The 23754-nt window shown below is 40.6% G+C and overlaps 1 protein-coding gene across 1 annotated transcript in view; it reads left to right on the top strand.

Moving 5' to 3' along the window:
- The first annotated feature begins 15995 nt into the window (after positions 1–15995).
- The window catches only part of DCAF15 (DDB1 and CUL4 associated factor 15), a 32640-nt gene continuing 24881 nt past the window's right edge, over positions 15996–23754 (top strand). Inside the window, exons 1-3 of the mRNA XM_058165633.1 lie at positions 15996–16155; positions 20739–20836; positions 20963–21098. Coding sequence (XP_058021616.1) covers positions 16039–16155; positions 20739–20836; positions 20963–21098 — 351 coding nt within the window. The 5' untranslated portion in view covers positions 15996–16038. The remainder of the gene's footprint in view (positions 16156–20738; positions 20837–20962; positions 21099–23754) is intronic.

Raw genomic sequence — 23754 nt, forward strand, 5'->3', positions numbered from 1 at the left:
AAAGTAGGGCTCAAGCAGTAAAAACCTGCTCTCGGCGACAGCCTGCTCATCCAGTACCATAGCTCATTACCACTAGTGTTGGTCTGCGATGCCTCCCCTTACGGAGTGGGGCTGTACTCAGCCACAGACTGCCAAACGGCACAGAAGCCCCTATAGCCTTCTACTCCAGAACGATGTCCTCCCAGAGAGGAACTATAGCCAGTTAGATAAGGAAGCGCTAGCAATTGTGTCAGGGTGAAGAAATTTCACGAATATGTTTTGGGCGAGACTTTGAAATTGTGACTGACCACAGACCGCTGTTAGGAATACTGGCTGGCGATCACCAACGCCTGTGGCACTTTCGCCACGTTTGACTCGATGGACTATTTTCTTAGCCGCATATTCGTACAAGCTGCAGCATCGACCAGGAAAAGAAGTGGGGCATGCGGACGCGTTAAGCAGATGCCCACTACCAGGGGCGATCGAAGACCTCACTCCGGGGACGCCCATCCTGCTTATTGACTCTTTGGACTCTGGCCCAGTCACATCTAAGGAAGTGGCTCGGGCATCATACCGGGACATTATGTTAAGGACTGTACTCGGTTGGGTACAAAGGGGGTGGCCCGCTGCGCCGGGCGAAAGATTTAAGGAATTTGTAAAAAAACGTGATGAGCTCTCAGCTCAAGGGGGGTGCCTGTTATGGGGTGATCGTGTGGTAATCCCGGATAAATTAAGGGGAAAGGTATTGGACCTCCTCCACGAGGGTCACCCAGGGATCGTAAGGATGAAGGGGCTAGCAAGAAGCTACGTGTGGTGGCCACTCATGGACTCAGAGATTGCTGAGAGGGTAGGGAAATGCCAGGCTTGCCAAGAGTCCAGACCTCTACCCCCAACGGCCCCAGTCAGGGAATGGGAAAAACCCCAAGGGCCCTGGTCAAGAATCCACATTGATTTTGCTGGCCCCTTCCACGGCCAAACCTTCCTAGTGGTTGTCGACGCATTCTCTAAATGGTTGGAGATCATACTCATGAAATCCACCACGGCCGAGGCAGTAATCGCAGCCCTGCGCCACCTATTCGCAACACACGGGTTGCCTGACACTCTGGTGTCCGACAACGGCCCGCAATTCACGGCAGCCCAGTTCGAGGAATACTTGGCAGAGGAGGGCATCCGCCATGCCCTCTCTGCGCCTTTCCACCCTGCGTCGAATGGCCTTGCAGAGCGTTCCGTCCGGAGCGCTAAGGAGGCATTGTCCAGGCTCAAGCCAGGGGACTGGCAAACAAAGATAGATTTCTTTCTGGCCGTTCAGCACAGAACCCCAAGCACTGCTACCGGCAGAAGCCCAGCCGAATTATTAATGGGACGGAAACTCCGGTGCCCACTTGACCGTTTGAATCCCCATTACACACCAGAGGGTTACAAGGGGGAACTAGAAAAAACGAGAGGAATGGGCATAGGCGACCGAGTATGGGCCCGCAACTATGGGGACGGCCCAAGTTGGCTCGCAGGGCAAATCATAAAGGCAACTGGTCCAAAGTCATATTTAGTCGAGTTACCAGACAACCGAATATGGAGGCGCCACATAGACCAGATAAGGAAACGAATAACTGAACAACCCGAGCTAGCTGAGACAGACAATGACCCCTCCTTATTTGACTCCACAGCTGACCATAACCCGGGGGAGGCGCGGGACTTGGCTGGGGTCCCGGAGGTCCAGCGACGCCATCGGGTTCCCGATGGAAACAGCAGGGAAAACTCAAAAAGTAATCCAAGGCCGGAGGGCCAAGAAAGGGAGACTGCCAGTAGTCCAGGGCCCGATGGCCTAGAGAGAGAGCTGGGAGGAGAGAAAAACCCCTCCGACCAGCTCAAAACACCACACAGGACTGAACCGCGCAGGTCCGAAAGAATTAGGAGACGCCCAGGTTATTTGCGTGACTACGTCGAAAAATAACATGTAAATAATATGTAAATAGAGGTAAAGTGTTTTCTGGGAGGGGAGGAGTGTTATGTATCTTTAAATATTTAGGCGGGAAACAAGCACGTTGCTGATTGGTTGAAGCCGCCGGTTAAACAGTATATAAAGGGTTGATTTTCCCCAGCCAGGTTGCTGGGTTCACCATATATTAAAGAGCTGTTGTCACTACCCTGGTCTCCAGCCTCGTTACTTCCCGAACTTAACAATTCCAATCTATGGAGTTAAGTTTTCTGAGGATGGAAACAGACATCTGCTATCTTGTCAATTACCTTTTCCTCTCTGAAGCCTAAAATATTACTAGCAATAATATGCCACAGGGAATCACATGGTAACCTTCCATTAAACCTTCCATTAACCAAGTTACTGAATAAACAACAATGTCTGGGTTCAGACAACTAAATCATTCATGTGGTTTCTTTGTAATTTAGCAGATTCTGTGAACCTAGACATAGTCATAGATCCTAACTCAGAATCAAAGCCAGATGCCAATGCCTTTCTGTATGTACTCTGGCAATCTAATCAATAATTTCACCAAGAATTATCAGGCATGTATACTGGCTCATTTTCCAATGTCAAAATCGTGGTACTCGATATATGATTATAATTGAGCCTAAAATTTCTGTTGCTAAGGAGACAGTTGTTAAATGAGTTTTGCCCCATTTTACAACCTTTCTTGCCACAGCTGTTAAATGAATCACTGCAGTTGTTAAGTTAGGAACATGGCTGTTAAGTGAATCTGGCTTCCCCATTGACTTTGCTTGTCAGAAGGTGGCAAAAGGGGATCACATGACCCTGGGACACTGGATTATAAATATGAACCAGTTGTCAAGCATCCAAATTTTGATCACGTGACCATGGAGATGCTGCAACAGTCATAAGTATGAAAAATGGGCATAAGTCACTTTTTTCAATGCTATTGTGACTTCAAATGGTCACTAAATGAATGGTTGTAAGTCAAGGACTACCTGTACATACATTTATTTCTCTGTTTATTTGATTTCCTGGGCCACATAATCATCCAATAATTTCAATAGATGCAATTGATCCATTTTCCTAACCAATGTTTAATCTAGGTGCAACTATGTCAAGATAATATTAACTACCTCTGATGAACATGATATACAACTTTATGCCACAATAAATACATTAATCAATAAAAGAGTAGAATATTCTTTGGTTCCTAATGTATACTCTATTACAGGGGTGTCAAACTCAAGACCTGTGGGCCAAATACGGCCCATAATGTGGTTGGATCCGGCCTGTGGGGCCGTCCTGGAAAATGTAAGGGGCTGACCAGCATGGCTTCGGCCCAGTCTACCCAATGTGAAGAGGAAACATGCCAGCAGTTTGGGGAGTGGCGTCAAGCTGGCCACACCAACCCAGTTGGCCATCCCCAGTAAGTGGTGTCAAGCTGGCTATGCCCACTGAGTTGGCCACACCCACCCAATTAGCCACACCCACATGGCCCTTGTGGTCAACCACAACCGTGATGCGACCCTCAGTGAAATTGAATTTGACACCCTTGCTCTATGACATTAAGAGAACAGTAACTAAAAACAGGATGTTGAGTAGACATCCCTCTCTCTCTTTCTCTCTCTCAAAACACTAGAGTGCACATTCACTCAGCAAAATTGATGGGTGGTTGATTCAAAACAGACAAAAGAAAGTCCTTTTTTTATACAACATACAATTAACAGTGTTTGAATTTGCTCCCTTAAAATGTGGTAACAGCCACAAGCTATATAAAACAGGACTATACAAGTTTGTGGACTAGAAGTTGATATTAGCTATGGTTGCATAAAAAGAATGTCCATATTTGGAAGAAGCCTATGTCAGGGTTCCAAGTAACACCCCCAACCAAGTAAGACTCCGAGGTAGGCAGTTCCTCAAAAATCCATTTTATTAGAGATGTCATATTGGCACATCTGGAAAACCCGAATCTGAAAGTTCCCAGGTTTTCCCCACCCAAAGGAAAGTCAAAGTCCCTTCCCCTGCACCCACATGTCCATCACATGGTCCAATCAATCCACTTCGCAACTGGAGATGTCTCACAATCACACCTTTCCAGGTGCAGGCTGAACATCCTTGACTCTCAGAGAAAAAAATGTTGTTATGGCTAAATAACTCTACAACTCCATGCAACCCCCTTCCACTTTCCCACAGCAATATGTGTGACAGCCCTGAAGATCCAAAGAAAAAGATGGCCTCCAGGGCTGACAGCCTACCTCCAAATACTGACTATTAGGGAATAAGCAGGAGTGAGTTTTTGCAAGTGTGTGTTTGTGGGCCTTGTGTCCTAGCTAGCCAGTGACATCTGGCTAGCTAGCTACTACTGAAAACAGAGAGCTGGATTAAATGGTCACTAATCTTAATGCTTTTTTTTTTCCAGGAAGAAAGTTGTCCTATGTAGTTTCTTCCATTCTCTGTAGATCAGTCAAAGAAACAGCAGGATTTAAAAACCCCAAGTTCTGCTAGCAAATGAAATATTGCACCTTAGACATATTTGCAATATAAAGCTAAGCAATTTCAATTTTACTGAAAGCATTCCCAGCCTTTGTCTCTAAAGGCTTATGTGTCCTGAAGGTATCAGGCAACTCATCTTTGGGAAGTAATGAATTATGTAAAGACACAGTCTGTAAATAAGAGCAGGCAGTTTTGGTTTTTCTGTTGTCATGCATATTTATACAATGTTTGATGCCAAATATTCCCAGAGACACTGGAACCCTCATTTATAATTTCCTGAAAATTATGTACAAGATTAGAAAACGCTGTAAAGTGATGGGCAAGGCTTCAGTTTTATTTGGCTCCTTACATATGATGTTTAATCTGACTCACAGCTAAGTTTCAGAAGCTCTGTGCCAACACTCAGCCCCTAAATACATAAATTTGATGTTAACATATTTATGCTGCAGTGCTCAGCTGTGGATAAACTGTCTCCCCAAACAGTAAATTAAAAACAATACATCATGTGATCTGTTAGGCTTTATGTATGCATAGCATGCATACTGACATGGATGAAATATCAACCCAGGAGCAAGTAACAGCATCAAGTAGAATTCAGCCGATACTGAAAAGCAAAACAGTGCTGAATTTGGTTGGTTTTTGGATGGAAAACTACCAGGGAATCCTGGAGCGTAGGCTACTTTGGGGGGAAAAAAGTACATCTTGAAAATGAGCAATGATAACCCACTTCTTTATCATTGTCAAGAAAACCACACTGGTGTCTCCAGTTAGTCACAAGGAGTTAAACTTGACTTGAGGGAAGTCTTTTTTAAAAGAGAAATACTAATCATTCAGTGGCTCTTATCTCAACTCCAAATTTAATCCAGTTTCATACCCGTTTGGCTAGGCTCATCTAGCAAAACACTGCTCAGTTACTACATTGACGTTCACCAGATATTTCAATTTCCAACTCCTTGGCAGTTTCTGGAGGCATCAAGACAAGAAGTTTAATACATCTGTGACAGATGGCTTAGACATATTTGCATTCAGCTTAATGAGTTTCAATCTGTTATGAAGTTCAATCTAAAAAGGGCAATATTTTGCATTCAGAAAAAGATCTAGCACTGAAAAGTTTAGCTGGAGAAACAATGATTTATTTTAGTAATAAGTCCCATCAAAAAAGGAAAAATCTGATAAACATGCATTTGATTGCACAGTAAATAGGTCAATTAGCTCTATTCCCCCAAATGGCCAAATCCTATGTCACATGGGGTGCTGTTAAGACCTTTCAGCAACAGAAGCTTTATAAATGTTAAATGAAACAAAGATGGCGTGGTTTCCAGAAACTAGCCATGTTTGTCTGTTTTAGCAAACAGACATAAAGTGTCATGTGGTATTTTAAACATTTAAACATCTATGTATTTTAACATACTCAGTTTTACTGGATTGTGTATTAGTTAGATTAACCTAAATTATCAGGTTGGAGAAATACAAAAAAATTTACAGGGTTAAATTTAATTTGACAGAAAAGGGACTGAATTTTCTACAGACTGCCAAGTAGTCTTTAGCAATCTGACTAGTTGGCTTGAAAGTTCTATTTATAATTTCTTTTCCTGGTTTGGCTTAACAAATAGAGATATAAACAACCTGGTTTTTTTGTTGTTGTTCAGTATTTTGCTCTTGCCATTACACTCTTTCTTGTTTGCCAGCATATTCTGCACTATAACAGAACATGCGACATACAGTAGTTGCCAAAACTACCAGTATGCCAGACATACAGTAACTATGGAAACCATTTGAGAAAAGTGTATTTGAGGTTTGATGACTAATAACACCACTTTTTTGGGAGTAGTACTATAAAATTATATATCAATGGAAAGATATTTTAATCAAGAATGTAATGCAACAAAGTTTGTTCAATTATCTGTATTCTATGAAAAGTTATAGCTAAATAACCAGAAAAAGGAAGCACAACTTGTTAAGTTGATATCAGGTAGTTTTCCTTCATCTGATTGTAGCCAATGAGCATGAGAATTTAGAGAGCCAATCAGGTGTCATCTTGTTTTGGCAATGAGCCAATCACATCACAGTAGGATTCAGTTTTTGATGTCATTATATTGAAGCTCTGAGAGGAGGATATTTTTCAATGTGTTATGTGATCACTATCAAGTTGGTTGGGTTTTTTCGTGCTCTTTCATTTAGTGAGCTTGTAAAACGTAATAAAATTAAAGTAACGGTGCAAAGAGTTGACTGGTTGCCCAGAAAGCAATGTAAAATAGTATTATTAAGTGAACAAGGCTAAAGTTATAAAAAAATTAGGGGAAAAAAATGGTGGAAACTTAACCAAAGGTGGTATTTTTAAGTTTTTGAAGAGGTATAAGGAGACTCAGTCACTACGAAACCACACTGGTAAAGGCAGGAAAAGGTGCACAACAGCAAGCGATGATAGAAGAATTAAAAGACTGTGCCTACATGACAGAAGAAAATCATCTGGGTGTATACAAGATGAAATGGCGCAATGCAAATATAAAGTTTAGTGCAAGGATTGTTCGGTACAGACTGCACGAATTTGGCCTAAAATCTAGAATGCCATAAAAAAAGCACTTTTATCTCTCAAACAAAGGTTGAAAAGTATTACATTCTTGATTAAATTATCTTTCCATTAATATATAATTTTATGGTACTACTCCAAAAAAAAGTGGTGTTATTAGCCATCAAACCTCAAAAATACGCTTTTCCCAAAAGTTTCCACAATTTTGGCCACCACTGTTTGTACAATTATGATTTCATCAATGATTATTCTGAGATCAATAATACTGAAACATATATTCCAATGTGGGTGGGTGGGTGGATGGAAGGAGCTGAGTTCAAAGTAAAGATTGGATTAAATACAAAATTCACACACGAAGTAGGCTAAACAGGAGCATGAAGATTTTGATGGAAATAAATGTGTGCAAATGGACATTGTTGTGAGAACCTCAAACAAAAATGAGGCTGCATTCAATCAATATGTTAAGTCTAACGTTCTTGTTTGTTACTGAATGTATAATGGTTTAGCTAGAAGTGAAAAGTATTTGCATTAAAAGTCAGAACCATAAGTGGAAATATAAATTAGATTTTTCCACACAAGACATGCAAAAAACAAACTATTCTGAGCAATCCCAAGGGTGCTTTTTTTCAAGAGGCAACTGGACTTTGTTTTTCTTTAAAGACATTTCACTTCTCATCCAAGAAGCTTCTGCAGGATGAGAAGTGAAATGTGTTCAAAGAAAAAACAAGAAAGTCCACTTACCTCTTGAAAAAAAGCACCTTTGGGACTACCATGACCTGAATGACTGAGTATCTCCATAGACATTTAACTATACTCAGAGCAAGGTTTTGTGAGATTGGTGCCTATACAAATTTACTTAATACTTAACAAAAGATTGACAGAATTAGTATGGTTGAACCTGAACACCAGTCAAATACATCTCTCTCTATATATAAAACATAGTAGTTATGCTTTACAAATGAATTATGTGGAAAGGATGTAGAAAGTGCTATACGTTTATTCTTTTCTTTATTGTAATTCTGAAAGCTCAGTAGAACATAACATTTAAAAAAATATGGGGCAAGATGAAAATCTTAGTATAAGAGGAAGAAAACTTCCCTAGCAGCAAAAAATATTTAGAAATGCAACTCTCTCTGTGGTTGAAGTAAATCATACTAAATCTTGCATGTTTTATTTTGAAGTACCGTATATACTCGAATATAAGCCGATCCGAGTATAAGCCGAGGTCCCCAATTTTACCCCAAAAACTGGGGTAAACTGGGGACTCGAGTATAAGCCGAGGGTGGGAAATGAGGCACCTACCGGTTGGGGAAACCCTCCCTCCCTCAGCTGAGAAGGCTGGCGGCTCCCCCGCCCCGCCCTCTCACTGCACCGGCAGGGCTTCCCCGCGCCGTCCGGTAAAATGTGAAAAAAAAAAAAAAAACTCGAGTATAAGCCGTATAGACCCGAGTATAAGCCGAGGGGACGTTTTTCAGCACAAAAAACGTGCTGAAAAACTCGGCTTATACTCGAGTATATACGGTAAGTATATATAACAAGGCACTCATACTGTATAAACTGCAAAATATGTCACTGCTGTAATTGAGAATCTAATTCAGAAACCCTAAACCCTGCTTGAGTTTCCTTGTTCTTATCAGATTCAGTTTTTGTCCAGAGGAAACCACAGATGACAATCAGTCAGAGCTTTCATATTTCCTAATTTTAAGAACTTATGGTTTAAGTCGTGAAATGTTTATGGATTACTGCCAATGTCCTGTGAGTTTCTCAGTGTATATCTAGCTCTGGCCCAGTACTGATCATTACCAGGATTCCTTAGGTCAGAATTCATCAGAATTCTTGAAGGCAGAGGGGTTTTTTTTAGTCCACTTAAACATCTTGATTTATGATGTTTATACAACACATGAAACCACAATCTAGTAATCACATTTCTGATGTGTTCTACAAGTCTAAAAAAATTGAGTGAGCAAACTACAGTTAAGTTAATCATGGATATTATGTGAACACAACCATTGAAACTATCTATATACAGGCTATGGACATGTCTACACTTAAAATTGCTCCTGTACAAATTCATGCCAGTTTGATTCTCAACCAACTTAATCTGGTCCAGGCTAAGATACTGGCAACAGTTTAAAAGGTATTCAGTTTAGAATGCAGATTATCATTTTCCTCCCATTTAATATTTCCCTAGCTGTTCTATGGATGACATTTCCACCGTCTGGTTTCTAAAAAGGTCTGAAGATCTGATTCTTCTCCCAAGTACTGGACAAAGATCAGTGGTGGGATTCAATTTTTTTTACTACCGGTTTAATGGGCATGGCTTGGTGGGCGTGGCGTGGCTTGATAGGTGTGGCTTGGTGGGCTTGGCAGGGGAAGGATACTGTAAAATCTCCATTCCCTCCCCACTCCAGGGCAAGGTTATTGCAAAATCCCTATTTCCTTCCGATCAGCTGGGACTCAGGAGGCAGAGAATAGATGGAGACGGAGCCAGTCAGAGGTGGTATTTACCGGTTCTCCGAACTACTCAAAATTTCCACTACCGGTTCTCCAGAACTGGTCAGAACCTGCTCAATACCACCTCTGACAAGGATGTTATATGAGCTCATTTTCAATGGCTTCAATGTGAGTTGTCTATGTCAATGTGTTTTCATGATTTCTGCTGGGTTTTTATTTGCTGCTTTTAACCCCCTGTTAATTATCCAGAGTCACATGCCAGGAGAAAAACCATCTAAATTGAAATAAATGCATTGCCCAGATCTGTTCCCAAATTTCCTTTCCTTAGAATCAATTATTTTCCTTTTTGGATATATATCTTTTATTTACACACACATACGCACACACATACATACACACATACACACATACACACACACACATATATAAAGCATTGAAATGCAGTAATAACATGCAGCTAAAAAAACTATTTCCAGCAAGCACACTAGTATTTCTATACCTTCATTTACCAATGATGCAGAAATAACAGAGCAGTTAAGATCTTTGGTTAGCATGCAGAAGTTTGCTGGTTTGAAAGCCAGTGGGAATTTCTTTTCCTTAATGATAGCTTTTCTTTGCTCAAGTAGGTAGTTTTCCCCCATTCTGTTTTAAAAAAATAATTCTTGAATTTTATCATTTTACCTTTTTTAATAATCTCACATAGAAAAATTTCACTCCAGCTCCCAAATATCCCAAATACAACTATGCACTTTCTGTGAACTTTGGGTAAAACCCTCCCACTTCAGGTGACTTGGGAAATGGTAAAATCCTTAACATTAAAAGAAAGAAAGAAAAAAAGGGAGAGGGAAGGGAGGGAACCTATGCTAAGTGCAAATTTTAATCACTGTGCTATTATAGCAGCCTGATAACAAGCAATGATATTTAGCTTCTTTGAATGTATAATAAGCATTGGATTAGTTGAAGGAGTAATATGGTACTTCTCAAAATCAGTCAATGAACTCCTGAATGTAGCCTGCAGCCAATAAAAGTGTCCTAGCCCTAAACCAGGGGTCAGCAACCTGCGTCTCTGGAGCTGCATGCAGCTCTTTGGGCCCTCTGCTGTGGCTCTGTCAGGTGATCCCACCACTGGCTGGCCCCACCCCTCACCCTCCCCTCCCAAATACACCTTGCCTGAACTGAGAAGGTAAGGGTGACGGTGGGGGATGGAGAAGCGGCTAAGACAAAGAGATACAGAGAGAGAGGGAGAGAGGGGGGAGAGAGGGAGGGAGGGGATACGGAGAGAGAGAGCTGTCAAAAGGATTTTGTGGTTTTTTAACAACTGGTTCGCTGCCCTAATGACTGGCTGGGTAGACGTGGCTAGGTGGGGCTCATGTGATTGGTGAAAGTGAGTGTCATTAAGTTGGGCACGCCTACCCAGGTTTTGTGGCGTGTTTTATTTTCTGTGGGAAACTGGTCCAAATGGCTCTTTTGAGTATTTAAGGTTGCAGATCCCTGCCCTAAACAAACAGAAACTCTCAAGAGAACATAACAGGGTGGAAATCGGAAGTGTCGCGGCAATACTGGTTGGAAAATAGCGAAGCTCCGATGAACTTTGCGAAAACCCAATCAGACAAACCGCTGTCGAGGTGTCTTTGGACCAGAACCGTCTTGGCGGGATGGGGAGAGAAAGAGGCACCTAGGAAGACCAAGAGGAATAGGCAAGTTCCTCAAAAGGTCGGAGGCAGCTCTTTGCAAGGTGGCTGGGGTGGCAGCCATTGAAACGGCTGCTACAATTTGGGGCAACAGGGCTAAGATTTGAGCAGGAACGGTGATTGAATGGAGTATTGTTACCGGGTGAGTGATTGACCAACTCACAGGTAAGAAGGAAACATTTTTAAAGCTTGAAAGACCCGAAATTAGTGGCTAATTGGCATGCGGGAATTCAAAATGAAGGAAAACAAAAAACAAAGAGGAACTTTAAGATCAAAGCCCTAAAAGGAAAACTTTCCATCTGGATTTAAAATTGGACTTGGAGGAAATTAAAAATAATAAAAGAAAAAGAAAACTGAGGAAAAGCATTCTTTAATAACAGAAGGATTTAATTGAAGAAGTAGTAATTATCTTTGTGGATTAATAATTGACATTTTGTTGCTGGGGGATTAGTGAATTGGAGAGAGACATCTGCTGATGGAAAGAAAGGATTGCATTGCCTAGACCACCATGGGAAACTACTGGAGGAGTATTTGTTTAAACAGCTGGATCACAATTTCAAAAAGGAGTGGAAAGAATAAAGACTCAAACTGGAACGGTTTAAATGAACATTTGAATTGGACATTATTTGGAAAGAAAAAAGAAAAAAGAAACATTATATGGATTTGAATTTGAATTATATTGATAACATGGAGAGTTCAGAGCATGAGTATGAGGAACTAAGGGAGCTGTTTCAAAAGGTGCAAGAAGCATTTAAGGGAAATAAAAAAGCGGAGGACTGGTTAGAATGTAAAAAAAAAGGAAAAAGGAAATATGAGTGAGAAGCAAGAGGAGCAAGAATACAATGTTGAAAAGGAAATAGTTGAAGACAAAAACAGATGATTACACTGGGATTGACAGTGACGGAATAAAAATGGGGAAGTGTCTCTCAAAAAAGAAGAGAAGAGAAGGAAATGGGAAAAGATTGAGGGGGAAAATTAAAAGAGTAAACATTAGAAAAAGGAGGTGGAAAGGAATATACAAGAAAGAGAAAAAGAAGAAGATAAGAGAATGGGAGAAAGGGAGGAAAACATTAAGAAATGGAATTTTGGAGAGACCGAAAGAAAATGGTTAAAAGGAGAAGAAAAATGGATAGTAGAAAGGAAATTAGAACATCAATAGGTTGATTTAAGGGAAGGATATTAGTAATAGAAACTGTATGTAAGAAGTAAATTAGAAGAAATATATAGATTATTGTAAAAGGGAAATAAGCAAGGATGAAATGAAGTGTATGTAAGAAGCAAAAAAGAAGAAATATATTGTTTAATGTAAAATGGAGAAGTAGATGAAATATGAAAGATAAAATGGGTTATATGTTTTGTTGTCTGAGGATGTATGGATTGGAGAGAACAATAGTGGATGGTAAAGAAATATGCTTTAAATATTGAAAAGAACAAAGAAATTAATTGAAATTAAGATATAAAACTGAAAAGTTAGCAAATGATATAAGTAAGGATGAAATGAAATATATACAAGAAGTAAAAAAGGAAGAAGTATAAGAAAAATGTTTAAGAAAAATAGACCAGCAGATGAAATGTGAAAGATAGAATGGTTTGTAAGTGAAAATAATTGATATAAAATTGAAATGTTAATAAATGATATATGCTAATGAAAGAGAAAAATAATTATTGAACTGGGAATAAGAATTTAAAGAAAATAAGAGGTGGAAGATTGAACTAACTAAAAGGTTGTGAGGTAAAAATGGAATAAGTTGAAATATATTGTTAATAATTAAAAATATATGAGGGGAATTCTGAGAAATACACTCAATACATGGAGGAAAAACCGGGGTTGTCTGGACACCATAGTGAAAAATACTGAATTGAAAATGAATACAGCAATAGAGAGAGATAAAAAGGAGTAAAGAGACGGAAGAAAGGGAGAAGGAGAGAGAGAAAAAGAAGAAAGGGAAGAGGGGAGGAAGAAAGGGAGGGGAAATAAGAGAGGAGAGAAGGTTAGACGGGGAGGAAGAAAGGAGAAGGGGGAGAAAGGAAGGGGAAGTAGAGAAGGAGTAGGAGAGGAGGGAAGAAAGTAGAAAGGATAAAAGAAGGGAGGGAGAGGAAAGAGAAAGAGAAGATTGCTGTAAAACAAAAAAAGATGAAATGGAAGAAAGGCAACCCCGAACATGTTTGAACATATAGGATAAAAACTGAATTATCTAAAAAATAATAAAAGAGAATATATATCAGTAAAAATGGAGAAATTAGAACTTGAGGGCAAAAGAAGATGTGGTTTATATAAACAAGCATAGAAATATTAAGATATGATTAAAAATATGGAAAAAGAACATTTTGGCAGAAATTGTAACTAAGTAAAATGTATTTGGATATGTTAAGTTGTATAAGATACGATGAAGATGAAACTGAAATACTTTGGCCATCTAATGAGAAGGAAGGACTCACTGGAGAAGAGCCTAATGCTCGGAAGGATTGAGGGCAAAAGAAGAACGGGACGACAGAGAATGAGGTGGCTAGATGGAGTCAATGAAGCAGTAGGCATGAGCTTAAATGGACTCCAGAGGATGGTAGAGGATAGTAAAGCCTGGAGGAACGTTGTCCATGGGGTTGCGATGGGTCGGACACGACTTCGGAACTAACAACAACAGTAAGATATGATATGGCCAATACTCTGTTCATAAAATATGTGGGTATGTGTGTGAAGAAAAAAAAATCAATAAAAATTGATTAAAAAAAACATAACAGGGAAAACATACTTTAGAAATGGAGGGAAAAAACTACTCAGAAGTTGTTTTGAGGGTGACTAGGGGGTTAATAGAAGGTGACATCACCCATTACTACCGTACCATGGAAAAATTGTTGCCTACCTATCCTGGTAATAGGGCGGCCAGACACTGCAGATAAGTCTTAAACAATATTTGCAAAATTGGCTTGACTAATAGCAGTAGCCTGTCCCATCTTCATTCAGGTACAGTTTAAATATATATAGTCCTTAGTTTGACTGATCATCACTTGATGCCATTGCAGAGCTATCTTTCCCAGTTGAAGGATAACAGAACCCTGGGAAACAGGAATTGCTGCATCCTTTTTACTCCAATTACAGCCTACTATAGCACTTGCTACTATCCGGAAAGAAATTTAATCTGATAATTTTGAGAAAAATAATTTTTAGACTTTAAATGACAAAGTCTATGCATTTTACCATTTAAAAAAAAGTTATATATTTTGCATCTCACAAGCATGCTCATTTTTCTAGGCCAGTCGGCAAAATTTCAGATTATAAAGAAATATGGTGGGCATTTTTTAAAACAATTACTGTGGATGGATTAAAATCCACATTAAAATGGCTCCTAGGTCAATGCTGCCATTTACAAAATACCAGCAAACTAATGAAGATGCTGCCTCTCATCAGGTTACATAGCACTATCCTGCCAGTTTCCTGATGCTTTTTTTCCTTGGCAATAATGATTCCACTTCTAAAACTGGGTTTCATCCCCAGATAAATTTCTTTATTATAAATGCATGGGAATAAATACAATTCTCTAAACTGCAGGTAGTCCTTTGAATAAAGTACACCAAGTTGCCAACTTCCATTATTTTTAGTTAAACATATTTTATTTCAAAAAGTTAAGATAGAGCAGGTAGCACAATAGGAATACCAAGCGTGGATTCATCAATAGTATATGCATTTTTAAGAATACACATCTATTTAGACTAAGAACTAGCTTCATTGCTTACAATAATCAACTGGGAGCTTGTGCAGTTTGGGAGAAATAAATATTTTTAATAAAAAGAATTACTATGATTTACCTTGAGCACTCAGATCAATACAAGATACATTTAAACAAATAATATAAAATGGGTTAGCTTTAGGAAGTTTGTGTCAGGATTTATAATTTTTGATGTTATCATGGCATCACAAATAGAAGCAGATCCATAAAATAAAAGACAGCAAGTTAAGGCAAGTAACAATTACACAATTCCCATGAAGACCAGATTAAATACCGTAGAAGTCATGCAAAGCAAGGAGATTCAAACGGTTTACCATCTTTTTTGAGAAATTTAAGGCTTGGGTAAACATCCGGTTCTCTGCAAGCAGGTTAGTTAAATTACAGAAGGTTAAACTCGCTCTCTGTCATGCATTAAGATTCCGTCCATATCAGAGGTGGGTTTCAGCAGGTTCTGACTAGTTCTGGAGAACCGGTAGCAGAAATTTTGAGTAGTTCAGAGAACCCCTAGTAAAAATTCTGACTGGCCCCGCCCCCATCTTTTCTCTGCCTCCCAAGTCCCAGCTGATTGGGAGGAAATGGGGATTTTGCAGTATCCTTCTCCTGCCACGCCCACCAAGCCACGCCCACAGAACCGGTAGTAAAAAAATGTGAAACCCACCACTGGTCCATATCCCATTATTTTGTTTAATATGGTCTCATGTGAAACCACAGCAGCAGATTCTGATACCGCAGAACTCAATAACGTCCTGTTTCTTAGTCCAGAGTACACACTGCTGGGGTCCTTGCTTGACAGGATGCCCACCCCAGGCCAAGCCATGTTACTACGGCAACATAATACTTTCCCTCTCTGTATCTTTTTCTAACCCTGCTTTGCGTCTGAGAACTCAGGGAGGCGTGGCCCCATTCGCTTTCCCTTCCGAAACTGAAAGGCAATTTCGCCAATCGAAATCCAGCGAAAGATCTGGCACGAGCGCGCGCGCGCTTAAACTGTGACATCGCCCATCTACGAGGTGGGAACTGGAAGGTACTGTGGATGATAGACAGTTATTTATTTACCAATGAGAACCTAGAGACGAAACGAAGTTCCGCGCGAGCTCTAATTGACGCTTGCTCACGTGTGAGGGCCGGCCAATCAGCAAGGGCGCGATAGCGTCGGCGTGGGCGCTGACTCGAGGGAGGAGAGGGGGCCGTGGCGGCGAACGGCAGAGGAGGTGGAGGAAAATGGCGCCGAGCTCGAAATCGGAGCGGGGTGCCGCCTCGGGAGGAAAACGGGGCTCGGCGGAATTGGGGCGCGGGGCTCGCCGGGAGCACGTCATAAGGCAGCTGGAGCGCATCAAGGTGAGTGGGGAGAGCAGCTGGAGGGGAAAGGGGCGGCTGCGGCTGGGCGTTGCGGCTGGAAGGCTACCTTCAGGGTGGAGGGGGTGAGAGAGGGCTGATGTGGAATGAACGGAAGAAGAAAGGCGTCGATAAAGCCGTTTCGAGCATTACAGTGGAAGCAGCTTGCGTGGCTCATGGCCGGTTGGTGTCGGCGGTTCAGCCGGAGTCGCTCTCTGGCACCGGGGGCGCGTGGGTTCTCCCACGAGGATCCACAGCAGCAAGCCCTCGACAGGCGGTAGGAAGAAGTTGGGAGCGGAGTCGGGGTGAGCGGCTGCTTGTTACCCGCCTAACCCCTTCAGCCTCTTCTGCTCTTCTCCTTCCTTTCTTTCTCAGTCTTGGGTTCTGTTTCCCCGGACTTTTATTTCTGCGCTGACTGGAGAAACTGGGGAGGGGGTCTTGACTTGGGGGCACGATATGTGACCAACCTTGGTTTATGTTTGTGGAGAACCGGGAAGAGAAGGTGTGACTGGTCGGTCGGTTGGTTGGTAGGTTGACCAAGGCAGGTGGTGCCTCCTCCGTTGCTGGGTGCAGGAGTAACTGGGGAGGTCCCTATGATCCGTTGGAGGATTGAAGATGAGGTGGGTAGTTGGTTGTGTTCCATGGCCCTGGGATGAATGAATGCAGGGTGGAGATGGATGGAGAGAGAGGAGAGAGCTCTGGTGGTTCCATCAAGGTCATGGCAGGTTAAATATGCTGGAAATCTGAGGGCAGACGGCAAAAATAGTTTTGGATGCCAGGTCACTGGATCCTTGGTGCCCCTAGACCCTGAATGCTGTTGTAAAGCGTGAGCTCAGTATGTAATAAAACCACCTTTGTTTATGATTTGATCACGAATAAGGCAACCAGTTTGGCATATTGATTAATACCTGGATGGCCCCAAGGGGGGAGTTCCCTTCTTGAAGATATGCCCACCTTGCTTCCAAGTTTATTACCTGCTGTAATCCCAAGAAAAAACAAGTGGGGCTGTGAGTGTCATCTGGGATGTCTTAATAGCTTTCAGAGATTTTGCTCTGCTGTTAACCAGATTTGAGACACTAGTTTAAGTTGGGCTCCAGGCGGTAGTTTGATTTGTGTTGTTCTACCAGCTTCACTGGCTGAGCTGTTGCTGAGTTGGCTGGCAGTGGAGTACCCAAAGCATTTGTTTATGTATTCAGTTTGATACTGCCCAACTCCAAACAAGTTTTATGGACTTTAACTTTCACCCTGACAACATTGAATCTGGAGCGGTTCAGGGTTTAATGGCAGCCATAGGTGTGCCCCTAATTATTGAAGGCCCAATGTGTGCCAGGAGTTGCACACAAGGTGTGATTTTTTTTGTTGGTGTAGTTACAACATAATCTGGTAGAGGAAGATTATGTTGCAGCTACAGTCAGTCCTTATATAATAAAGGTCGTATTCTCTGGTTGCTCTTCAACCTATCACCACTTTCCCCTCCCTTTGGTTTTTCCTAGAGGATCTGGTGGACAGTTCAGTCGAGGTTCTAGTTATTGTCGAAATGGACATTTGATGAAAGTTTTGGATGAGATTGCTCCGATGCAGCCTCTCACTGTGAATCGATCCTATGGTGGTCCTGATTTTCTGAGGAACTCCAGGGAATAAAACTCTAGAAGAAATGCCTAGAGCACTGTCGGAAGAAAACCAAGAGTGAATCCAACCAAGTGCAAATGAAAGTCCATATCAAGGGATACACTTGGCATTAAGAGTTGATTATTGTCTTTCTGCTCTTGTTAAGTCCATTGATAGCCAGACGATTGCAGTTTTTAAGGTGACCAATTACCTGCTGAGAAAAAATGAGTCATAAATTCATGTGCATAGCCACTGTAAATAATAGTTTTCTGGTGGATAAAATCACTCAGATTCACTTAGACCTGGACTCCAACTGGGCAAGACTTGCAGATGTGATTCTGGTTCTTGGGGCAAACTTTAATCTTTAACTCCTGAAGAAATGGACAGCATTCTTAATACCTGCTTATTGATATTCAATACTATATAGTAGTATTGTGTTCCAGGTGATGGTGATAATTCTGCTAACTTCGAAGGAAGAAGTGGTATGTCAACTCCTGGATCTAACTGTTCTGAACAACTTTTGTTCAGTCTTTAACATTCCCTTTCTTGGAAGGTTTGCTGAAAAAGTAGGCTATAACCTCAGAGGGCCTTGAAGGAAATGGATAATCTGGACTTGCTTTAGTCATGTTTCAGATTTGGACAGAGATGGTTTGTAACCGACCAAATAATGCTGTTGAGATATGCTCCCAGTCTTTGACAGCTGTGGAGATCTAGATGAAGACAAATAGACTCAAACTCAACCCTAGCAAGATAAAATGGCTTGTGAATTTAAGATTTTTCATCTTTAGTCATGAATGGCATTGCACTTCACTGTTTGGGGTTGGTGCACATATTGGGTGGGGGAGGGGTGCTGGACTCAGTTCCTACTTAAAGAGCAGATGGCAGCTGTGCTCAGAAAGGGTTTCTCATAGATTTATCCTGTGTATTAATTATTCTCATTTCTTGATCAGGTAAGCTTTCCAAGGTAGTCATGTTTTCATAAGTCATTTTGCCTATATACTATTGCAGTGCATGGCTGCTCTTTGATGACTACTTGAAAACTGAAGCTGGTCCAGAATTTGGCAGCACAGCACTTATGGGCATGCCATGGAATGCTCATGTTTCACCTCTTCTCTATGAGCTACACTCATAAAGATTTGTATTGGCTGATTTTAGCATTGTTCAAACAGGCCTTAAAATCTAGATTAGATTGGGTGGTAGGCCCTTGTTGATTTGGGTGGTAGGCCCTTGTTGATTTGTTGCCCAGATGTTTTTTTCATTATAATTGTGGTCTTGTTTTTAACATTGTAGATTGTTTCAAATAAAGGGCTTGTGGACATACCTTCAAAGCTGGACTTGAGCCAGCAAAACTCCAACCTAGTCCAATCATTCAGTCATTAATTATGGTCAAATTATTTTTTTCTCTAGGTAACTTATTAGGCATGATTGTGTGAGGATAGGAACTATATGCATACTTAGATGTAGGATAAAAATAATTAACATAGACAATTATGCTACGAGTAGTAGTATAGTATAACTTGTAAAACTTGCCACTTTTCTTGATGTTGTTCCTTTTTCATTAGTCTTGAATGCATTTTGAGTTAACTTCAGTAAGTGATTCTTGTATAAGAGGATCACCATTTTTTCTTTCTTATTTATTTATTTATTGAATTTATATTGCTGCCTATTCACTCACAGCAACTTACAGAATATAAAACCTCATTTAAAACAACAAAATTAATAAGAATCAAATAAATTAATATAATATAATAAAATCAATTTTTATTATTAGTTCTTTCACAGTTACTTGAGGGGTGTGAGTGAAGAGGAGGTCAATTTTTAATTTTATGTAAACTCATTTATGCAATGTGTCAACACAGGCAACTTCAATATACACTTTTCCTTTATGGTTATTTGGTCACTGTCTCTGATAGGGATGTATAGATATCGTTTGCTCAACAATATGAAAAAGAAAAATTGATAATATCAACAAACAAAAATTATGGCATTTAAAAAATGACCTAAAATTCATAATAGGCAGTTTAAAGGCAGTAACATAGAACAAGTCAAATGCTTTGACTATTTGGGTGTTACTTTTCATTCAGCAGGACATAATCCCGTACCTGGCGCACATATTGCTGGTTGTTTAAAGGAGTGGCACCACTTTGCTGTCCTTTGGTTCCTCTGAAGGTGGACACTACATTCAACTAAAACTGTTTGAGGTTAAAATTATGATACCACTATTATATGGGATTCAGCTGGGACCTTACTTAATTAGCTGCAGCATAAAAGTAACAGTCCAAATTTTTAAGATTAATCATGTCAACCAATAGCATGTCATGTCAATGCAACATTAAGAATAGAACAAGGAATTATAAGGATAGAAGCCAGGATCTAAATTGTTACCTTAAAGTATGGGCTAAAATCACTGTTTAACTTAACAGGTCTGACATTTCTGGTGAGCAAGGATAACTTCCAATCTACTTGGAAGATATCCATCAGAGAAAAACTATGGCATATCTAATAAGGCAATATAAAGGGTGGGATATGATTAGGCAAAAAGTTCATTGAAAGAAATATTTTAGGCACAGAATGGTAAGAAGATGTTAGTTTAGTCTCAGTGTTGGAGGTTGTCTTTTACATGCAGTACAAGTGATTACTCCCAATCCCTAATTAAGCATGGACATTGCAGGGCATTTGTTCTGGCTAGACTCAGTGCATTCCCTTTAGAAATCATTGGTTATATATACCAAAATAAATAAATCTCTTCCATGAATGACTATCACTGTGCTTCCCATTGAGCATGTGTTCTGTTGTATTGTGTTCTACTCAAATTTGTTTGATATATGGATAAATTAATCTTTTTTTCTAAACCCTTTCATTTCTTTTGATGTGTGTATAGATGTACATATGATGGTCAAAGATCATAATAAAATTTGGGTTAGTATGGCATAAAGGGAATATGTATATATTTGAGAACTTTTGATGCCTGTTTACAGATCAGTGGTCAGTTGTCACCTCGTCTCTTTCGTAAGCTGCCACCCAGAGTTTGTGTGTCTCTGAAGAGCATTGTTGATGAACATTTCCTATGTGCTGGGTAAGTTTATATTCAAATCTTTCTTTTTTTAATTTGCTATGGATTAGTTATTTTCCCTGGTGTGAGGTGATTAAATGTTCATTTACATTACAGTCTCACCCTGGCTTGCCTTTTCTTGCCTTGCAGACACATTTTCCTTGGGTTCTCTAAGTGTGGGAGATACGTCTTGTCTTATACTAGTAGCAGTGGAGATGACGATTTCTCTTTTTACATCTACCATCTCTATTGGTGGGAATTCAATGTTCACAGCAAACTAAAAATGGTATGGACTGCACTACACATTATATATACAGGACTGAGATATCTGTCTTATACAGTTAGAATGTTTGACCTTTTGTATTAAGCCCAAGTTTAATTTTTTGCTCTCAGAAAAATTCAAACAGCTCAAAAGGTAGAAGAATTAAAACAATTGAGTGTTTTTCTTTGCACTGAAGCTGTAAATGTAAACCTTGTGTGGAGTTTTGAGTGGACTCGTATAAAATATTTGGATGCTCTGACCTGTGAGAAGAGCAAATTAGTAACAGGTACAGGAGCGGAATGTTCCTGCTGGATTTTTGCTATTATGTGGTTTTAATTTCCTAGTGACCATTGTATATTGATTTCTTGAAATGTGGGTATTAAGAGCTTCAGTTTGCCTAACAAAAAAAAAAGAATGTCATATTAGAAAAACAAATGGCAATGTCTTGTGTCTGCAGTTTATAGGCTTGTTTCTGGTGGATAATCTAGAAAACCTGGGACAGGACATTTGTGTTTGTTTCTCATCTTCAGATATTACATTTATGTCATTCAAAACTAGATAGGAAGCGTTCTTTGTAATCTATTCCAGAGAATTTTATTTTTCTAATTACAAGTATTTGGGGTATTTTTCCTTTAAAACAAGGAGCTATTCCTTTAAAACATAAACCAATTGAATATACTGAATTAATAAGCTGCTAGAACAAAACATTACCAAAGGTTTTAAAAAAAACACCATTGTGGTCTAGTAATTAAAATGTTGGATTACACTAGACATTTTAAACAAAATATATAGAGGAGATTAAACATCACAGTAGCTTATATTAAAGATAGCACAGAAAGAACAATTACAAAAAGAAACATCTCCAAAATAAGAACATGCATAGCTTTAACGCCAACTTTTTAAGTACAATATTTTGTCATTGTCCCCTCCCCAAATTCATTTAGTAGATTTACATTTCTTCTTTTCTGTGCCATATTATAAAGTAAAATAATTCTTTCTGTGGAGATTTTCAGTCATCCAGGTCATGGTTTTTCCAAAGATGCTTTTTCAAAAGGCAACTGGACTTTATTTGTTTTTTTGCTTGGAGACGTTTTGCTTCTCATCCAAGAAGCTTCTTCGGTTCTGAAGAATAATTCTGAAAAAACTGATTTTAAAAAAATCATTTTTAAACCAGTTGCTGGAGTAAATCGTTATGGTCTTGAATTTTGTTTTGTTTTTTAAAAAAATCACCATTTTGTAGGAAGTGGGGCAGGGGGAGGCAGTAACATTGTAACCTCGTGACAGCTAATTGTGAGAAGAGGCAGTTCAGATACCTTGATATAAAGCCATAGCTGTGGCATATTCTAAACTGCTGAATCCTATTCTAGTTTTTCATCTATCTATCTGAATTTCTGCTTGATACTTTTCTTTCCAATACCACTTTTCACCAATTTAAATCATAGTTTGAGCTTTGACAAATTAGATTGGTAACATTTCTGAAGAACTATACATTGGATGTTACAATCTAATTTAGAAAAAATAATCGCGAACTTCTTAAGCATTTTTATAAAATATAAATCAGTTTCAGTCATTTGTATGTTGGTCTTTCCATGTCGTCCGGTCTCCAACCTTCGCTTCGCGGCGAAGGTTGTAGAGAGTATGGTGGCATATCAGTTTCCCTTACACCTGGATGAAACTGTCTATCTAGACCCGTTCCAGTCCGGTTTCCGGCCCGGTTACAGCACGGAGACGGCTTTGGTCGCGTTGGTGGATGATCTCTGGAGGGCCAGGGATAGGGGTTGTTCCTCTGCCCTGGTCCTATTAGACCTCTCAGCGGCTTTCGATACCATCGACCATGGTATCCTGCTGCGCCGGTTGGAGGGATTGGGAGTGGGAGGCACCGTTTATCGGTGGTTCTCCTCCTATCTCTCCGACCGGCCGCAGTCGGTGTTGACAGGGGGGCAGAGGTCGGCCCCGAGGCGCCTCACTTGTGGCGTGCCGCAGGGGTCGATCCTCTCGCCCCTACTGTTTAACATCTACATGAAGCCGCTGGGTGAGATCATCAGTGGTTTCGGTGTGAAGTACCAGCTGTATGCGGATGACACCCAGCTGTACTTTTCTACACCGGACCACCCCAACGAAGCTATCGAAGTGCTGTCCCGGTGTCTGGAGGCCGTACGGGTCTGGATGGGGAGAAACAGGCTCAAGCTCAATCCCGCCAAGACAGAGTGGCTGTGGATGCCGGCATCCCGGTACAGTCAGCTAAATCCGCGGCTGACCATCGGTGGCGAGTCAGTGGCCCCGATGGAGAGGGTTCGCAACTTAGGTGTCCTCCTGGATGAATGGCTGTCTTTAGAAGATCATTTGACGGCCGTCTCCAGGAGAGCGTTCTACCAGGTTCGCCTGGTACGCCAGTTGCGCCCCTTTCTGGACCGGGATGCCCTATGCACAGTCACCCACGCACTCGTGGCGTCTCGCCTGGATTACTGCAATGCTCTCTACATGGGGCTCCCCTTGAAGGGCATCCGGAGGCTGCAGTTAGTCCAGAATGCGGCTGCGCGGGTGATAGATGGAGCCCCTCGTGGCTCCCGCATGACACCCATCCTGCGCAGACTGCACTGGCTACCTGTGGCCTTCCGGGTGCGCTTCAAGGTTTTGGTGACCACCTTTAAAGCGCTTCATGGCATTGGGCCGGGTTATT

This window comes from Ahaetulla prasina, chromosome 2, assembly GCF_028640845.1.
Source record: "Ahaetulla prasina isolate Xishuangbanna chromosome 2, ASM2864084v1, whole genome shotgun sequence".
NCBI classification, from domain to species: domain Eukaryota; kingdom Metazoa; phylum Chordata; class Lepidosauria; order Squamata; family Colubridae; genus Ahaetulla; species Ahaetulla prasina.